The sequence below is a fragment of the Pantherophis guttatus genome, chromosome 4 (assembly GCF_059756535.1).
Source record: "Pantherophis guttatus breed Tessera chromosome 4, ASM5975653v1, whole genome shotgun sequence".
Classification (NCBI taxonomy): Eukaryota; Metazoa; Chordata; class Lepidosauria; order Squamata; family Colubridae; genus Pantherophis; species Pantherophis guttatus.
The window spans coordinates 16,185,868-16,192,958 of NC_142066.1; the positions used below are offsets into that span (position 1 = coordinate 16,185,868).

Below are 7,091 nucleotides of genomic sequence, written 5' to 3' on the forward strand. Positions count from 1 at the left end.
CATGTATTTCCCCTTGGTGCATAAGTAGATTGGAACAAAGGACAACCAAACAGCACAAAATAGCAACATGCTGAAAGTGATAAACTTGGCTTCATTAAAACTGTCAGGCAACTTTCTGGCCAGGAAAGCAAGAGTAAAGCAGATAACAGCCAAGATACCCATAAAAGCCAATACACAATAAAATATGATAGCAGAACCTTCATTACATTCCAGGACAATTTTTTCAGGTATTGAGTGGGTATCAAAATCTGGGAATGGAGGTGAGGTTGCCAACCACAATATACAAATACAGGCTTGAATAAAAGAACTAGAAAGAACAATGTAGGTTGCTAGTCTTTTCTCCACCCATTTTCTCATTTGAGATCCTGGCTTGGTGGCCATGAAGGACAGAACCACAATGATGGTTTTGGCTAATACACAAGAAACCGCCACTGTAAAGATGATGCCAAAAGCTGTTTGGCGGAAGAGGCATGGTAACTTCTCAGGCCGTCCAATGAACAGCAAGGTATAAATGAAGCAGAGGGAGAGAGATATGAGGAGAGTATAGGTAAGGTTCCAGTTATTGGCCTTCATGATGGGAGTATCCTCGTGCTCGAGGAAGATTTTAAGTACCGCAGCTGTAACAAAAGAGAAGGAAAGAGCAAATATGGCCAAGCTAATCCCTAAAGATTCTTCATAAAATAAGAAGTTTATATCTTTTGGAAGGCATGCATCTTGGTCATAGTTTGGATATTTATCCTCTGGACACTGGACACAGTCATCCATATTTGGAAAAGAAAACATTAGCAAAATAAATAAATAAATCTAGAATGATTTAGAAATGTACATAGATTTCTACTGAAATTTTGTAGTGTATGCACAACTTCAATAGATGAATTCTCCTCACCTTACATAATGGGTCTACAAGTAGTTATAAACATTCTCTTCCTTATTTAAGAACAAAACTATATTATATAAACAAATATTACTCTCCCTCCCTCCCTCCCTATCTCTGCCTCTCTGTCTCTCTCTGCCTCTTTCTTTTCTCTCTGTCCCTGTCTGTCTCTGTCTTTTCCTCCCCACTCTCTCTGTTTGTGTGTCTCTCTGATTCTCTGCCTCTCTCTCTCTCTCTGCCTCTCTCTGTATTTCTCTCTGTGTGTATATACACACACTCACAAGACCCCCCCTCTCTCTCTGCCTCTCTCTGTATTTCTCTCTGTGTGTATATACACACACTCACAAGACCCCCCCCTCTCTCTCTTGGGGTTAGCTCAGACATTATACTAATCTTCAAATCTCTCTGTTAACCATCAGTTACTATATAATTTACTATAATTTGCAGAAAGTCCAAAAATGACCTCCTGTCTCTCATGAAACCATCTAGTTCATTGTCTTTTACATTTCCAACACTATACATTTTCACTAATCCATCTGGAGTCAAATACCAAAGATACATCCTTTTATTTTAAAAAAAAAAATTCAAACTATAGTTCAAAATAAATTTTAATTCATTAGTCCATAGATGGACTACATTTATCTAGCATTATGATGTCAAGTAGAATTTAAATGCTGCATACCGTTGCATTTCCACCAGTGGAGGAAACAAAAAAAGTTGAAAATATAGTTTAATTCACTCTTTTTGTTAATTGCTCCCTTTTATTAAGATCTGGTCTAATTATAATGATGTAACATTTTGGGAAAAAGATAAAAGCCAGGAGCCCAGCACTAGAGGCCAAGATGGCAAAGATCTCCACAGCTGTTGTGTATTTTCCTTTGGTGCTTATATAGGCAGGCACAAAAGACAACCAGACACTGCAAAACACCAGCATGCTGAAAGTAATTGACTTGGTTTCCTGAAATGTGCCTGGTAACTTCCTAGCTAAGAAAGCTGCAATAAAACTGACTATAGCCAGGAAACCCATAAAACCTAAAATAGAATAAAACATTGCAACAGATCCTTCATTACATTCTATAATTATTTCACTACTTATGGACCACATATCTATATTTGGGAAGGGGGGAGAAGTTCCAAGCCATACAGTACAAAAGGTACTTTGAACAAGAGAACAGGAAAGAACAATGAAAAGGGCCAGTCTATTCCCAACCCATGTCCTCATCCTTGATCCTGGTTTGGTGGCCATGAAAGCAAGAACCACAATGATGGTTTTGGCCAACATGCAAGAAACAGCCACTGAGAAGATGATTCCAAAAGCAGTCTGTCGAAGGAGACAGGTCACCTTCACGGGTCGACCAATGAAAAGCAGAGAACAAAGGAAGGAGAGGAGGAGGGAAATGAGGAGGGTGTAGGAGAGGCTGCGGTTGTTGGCTTTGATGATGGGAGTGTTGTGGTACTTCAAGAAGATTCCTAACACCAGTATTGTGATAAAAGAAAGCACAAGAGCTGATGTAGCTAAGCCGGCCCCCAATAGTTCTTTGAAGGATAGGTAAATTACATGCTTTGGCATGCATAAATCCTGGTGGTTGTTTGGATACTGATCTTCTGGGCACTGGAAGCAATCATCCATATCTGGAAAACCAAATGTTTATATTTAAATCAAAATATACCAGAAAGCTTGGAATTCTTTTTGTAGATGATGGTACCATTATTAATATAAACCATGTGAGTAACTTTTATGATTGAACTTCAATGAAACTAGTTGTTGTTGGCTTAGGTTTCATTCTAAAATTCACATTGTTGTCAAATATTGTTAGGAAAGCCTTTTATTTTGTATTGCATACCAGTATATTTCTCTTAGATAAATTACAGTTGTATACCTCCCTACTTCCTTCCCTCCCTCCCTTTCTTCTTGGTATTGATCTTGCTATTAAGACTCCACCCTCTCCCTTTGTGCATGTGACTCCTTCCTTCCATTTTTGTCAATTTCAAAGCAATTTTACTATGTATTGTTTTAATATTTCATATTGTTTCTATTCATTATAAGCTATCTAGATCACCTGGAGGTGATATGCTTGGCATGTAAGTCAAATCAATAATCAATAAATCATGAATCGACGAATGAAGAAATAAATAAATGAATAAATAAATAAATAAGTAAATAAATAAATAAATAAATAAAATTTGAATTATTGAATAAAAGGTTGGGGGGCTTATTCCAATACTTTCAGTGGTGGCATTCAAATAATTTAACAACTGGTTCTCTGCCCCAATGACCGGCTTGGTGGGCGTGTCCATAGTGGATGTGGCCAGGGGTTGTGACAGACAGCACTTGGCTTCCTGCAACCCCCTGGGAGCAAAAATGTGCCATGGGAGGGTGGACCCGCCACCCCCGTGCCTTATTTGGGATCTAGGAGGCCTCCCTCCAGCCTCCTGGGAGCAAAAATGGACGAGCTGCCCCCCAAACCCCATTTTGGGTCTAATAGTCCTTCCTGAAGTCTTCTGGGAGTGAAAATGGGCCACGGGGGCGGAACACCCCATGCCTCATTTTGGGCCTAGTAGGCCTCCCTGCACTTACCTGGGAGCCAAAATAGGGGACTCCGGGATGGGGCGGGGGCAGCTAGCAATTTAACTACTAGTTCGCCTGAACTGGCCCGAACCAGCTGAATCCCTCCACTGAATACATTTATGTGTAAAAATGTTTAGGTCAGAATAAGATTAACAGTAAGAGGAGGAGAAAACTTTCTCCGGCACCTTTTATCAGTTCAACAGTGAATGTACAATACTTAACTGCACGATCATAGAAATAGCAATAGCACTTAGATTTAAATTTCATTTCATAGTGCTTTAAAGCCATCTCTAAGTGGTTTACAGAGTCAGCATATTTCCCCCAACAATCTGGGTTGCCATTTTAGCAACCTCAGAAGGATGGAAGTCTGAGTCAACTTGAGCTTGTCAGGATCGAACTTCTGTCTGCGGGCAGAGTTAGCCTGCAATACTGCATTCTAAGCACTGCACCACCACAGTACATTGAACAGCTGTCCACACAAAAAATTGGTCCTCGTTGTCTACATCTTTTGAATCCATTGGATAACAAGACCCAAATGGAGCACATAAGAGTCATACATTAGGGTTCCAGTGTCTGAACAATGGTAATAACGCTGATTGGCATACCAAAAAATAGCTGGCAATAGATGCTCCTGGCCATAGCAATTATTTGTTCCTCCAGTAGCATCAATAAATCTAACAGAATATCAAAACTACATGTCTATACTTTTTGGGAGCATGAAACACCATTTTAAGTGGCCAGTCTTCAATTCCTAGGGCAAGGACTCCCATACCGAAGACTCCATCTTTCAAGATTTGTATCAGTTTCTTGCTACTCCTCCATCTTATCACCACATTTAGGAACTGGAACAGAACACTCCTAGTCCCTCTTCACTGAGGTGTTATGGGGAAGGGAGCTGTGAATTAATGGCCTGTTAAATCTTTACAATCACAGAGAGAGAAGGGACAATTTAGCCCAATTCAAGATCTACACAGACTAGAAATAGAAGTAAAAGCATCTTTGTAAGGTTACTGTCTGACTTCTGCTTCTGCACATGAAATAAAGGAGAATCCTTACCTATGCACAATCAACTTCACTGTTTTCTTTCTTTCTTTCTTTCTTTCTTTCTTTCTTTCTTTCTTTCTTTCTTTCTTCCTTCCTTCCTTCCTTCCTTCCTTCCTTCCGTCCTTCCTTCCTCCCTCCCTCCCTTCCTTCCTTCCTTTCTCTCTCTATCCCTTCCTTCCTTCCTTCCTTCCTTCCTTCCTTCCTTCCTTCCTTTCTTTCTTTCTTTCTGTCTTTCCTCTCAACTCTTTCTTCCTCCCCCCCTTCCTCTTTTTACCTGTCTGGTCTGAAATCTTCCCCTTTGGACATAGAGTGCAATTATAGCAGCAAAATGATCGTCCTTCAATTTTGGTCTTTCTATAGCCTGGATGGCATTTCTCATTACAGAGTGAAAGAGGCCGTTCCTTTGCAAGAATGAAAAAGATAGTTTGTTATGTAGAAAATGACTTTCAAATTCTGTATTTGTAAAGCTTAAAGATATCTGGGAATGGATGGTAGTTCTCCATTCTCTGAGAGGAAAACCTGACGTGTGAACATAAAACTGAAATCTGAACAGTCATCTGTCATCAAACGTAGAAGGAAATGGTTTTCCAGAATATTCTAATGACTCGAGCTGAAACCAAATTTAGGACATCATATTTATTGTTTTAGTCAGTTTAGAACCCTCTAGAATCAAGCTCAACTTATAATGAATATAAGGTCTCATCTTGTTCTTTCTTTCTTTCTTATTCTTTATTTGTTTTAATTTGTATACCGCCCTTCTCCAACGGGACTCAGGGCGGTGAACAGCCAGAATAAAACAGAACATACAAAATTTAAAAACAGTTTAAAAATAATTAAATATTTTTGGCCACAATTTAAAACAACCCAATTAAAATTAATTAAATTTAACCAAAAACTGTGAGATCAAGCCAGCCCGGCTAGGTGAAATAAATAAGTTTTCAGGGCCTGATGAAAAGTCCAGAGGTCTGGTATTGTACGTATTTCTGGGGGGAGGTTGTTCCAGAGGGCGGGCGCCGCCACAGAGAAGACTCTCCCCCTGGGGGTCACCAGCCGACACTGTCTGGTGGACGGCACCCTGAAGAGGCCCTCTCTGTGTGAGCATACTGGCCGGTGGGAGGCTATTGATGGCAGAAGGCGGTCTCGTAAATACCCTGGCCCTAAGCCATGGAACGCTTTAAAGGTGGTCACCAACACCTTGAAGCGCACCCGGAAGACCACTGGGAGCCAGTGCAGCTCACGCAGGAGAGGTGTCACATGGGAACACCCCGTTGCTCCCATAATCCCCTGCGCAGCCACATTCTGGACCAGCTGGAGCCTCCGGGTGCACCCCAGGGAGAGCCCCATGTAGAGAGCATTGCAGTAGTCCAGGTGGGAGGTGATGAGTGCCTAAGTGACCGTGTGTAAGGAGTCCCGATCTAGAAAGGGACGCAACTGGCGTATCAGGCGAACCTGATAAAAAGCCCCACTGGCCATGGCCGTCATATGCTCTTCTAAAGACAGCCGTGCATCCAGGAGGACACCCAAGTTGCGAGCCCTCTCCGTGGGGGCCAATAATTCACCCCCAATAACCAGCGATGGCACCAGCTGGCTATATCGGGACACCGGAAGCCACAGCCACTCGGTCTTGGAAGGGTTGAGTCGGACCCTGTTTCTACCCGTCCAGGGGGTATTATTTTAACTATAATACTGGTGTAGTTTTCCATTACATTTTGATTTTAGTTTTTTATGTATGCATTTATTCAATATCCCATTTAGCCAAAAGTGGGGAATTTCTACTAAGAATAATTAGGTGCCACCCAGTACATAATTTTAAGATTCAGAATATAATAATCAATATTTTGTGCTCATTTTATCCAACACTGTTGTGTATGGGCTTAATTTCTCTGTCCAATTCTGTCCTAGCAGTGTTACTGCCTAAAAGAGCAACAAATATGCAATTTGGAATAAGTCAACATTAGTAGAAACCATTTCAGAAGTCTGTGGGATGTATTCTCTGCAATCATCAAGATGGAGTTATCTGTGATTGAAAAATAAGAAAAGAATATATCCAAGATGCCACTATAAATCCCTCCATAATGAAGAATGATTTCGAAATTAGTGCGATCACTAAAAATATATATAGTGATTTTTTATGATAATCCCTAACATTTTTAGAGATGGTACTCATTATACAACTTGGAGAGAAGAACTGGTATTTGCTCAATTTTGCTCAGCCATGTGGTACAATCCCAGATTATTAAATTGAGATGAAGAAAATATGCAAGAAATCTTTATTCACTTTAAGATTGTTAAATTTTGGGAGATCTATCTTTAAATGTCTTTCCGTTAAAGAAATTGAATTTTCTAAGTTTGCGGAATTGTAGAAAATTAATACAGAAAGAAAGACAATGTTTTATCACTCACACCACAAATTCTAATAGATTTTCCTGAGTCTTAGTGAAACCTAAAATCATGCAGGTAGTACTTCAGGGAAGATCAATTAATATTTTACTATAATATGTGTGTGTGTGTGTGTGTGAGAGAGAGAGAGAGAGAGAGAGAGACAGAGAGAGAGACAGAGGCACACACACAGAGAGAATGTTGGAACTGATATTAAAATCATGG

At 40.3% G+C, this 7,091-nt stretch overlaps 1 protein-coding gene across 1 annotated transcript; it reads right to left on the reverse strand.

Annotated features, from left to right (window-relative positions):
- Positions 1-1,570: 1,570 nt before the first annotated feature.
- Positions 1,571-2,504, reverse strand: LOC132710018 (vomeronasal type-2 receptor 26-like). The gene has a single exon (XM_060685329.2). The coding sequence runs from the start codon at positions 2,502-2,504 to the stop codon at positions 1,605-1,607; it is 900 nt and encodes a 299-aa protein (XP_060541312.2). The 3' UTR covers positions 1,571-1,604.
- Positions 2,505-7,091: the final 4,587 nt, after the last annotated feature.

Bases quoted from the DNA above. Each gene is read 5' to 3' on its own strand.
- LOC132710018 (XM_060685329.2), bottom strand. From the start codon at position 2,504: ATGGATGATTGCTTCCAGTGCCCAGAAGATCAGTATCCAAACAACCAC.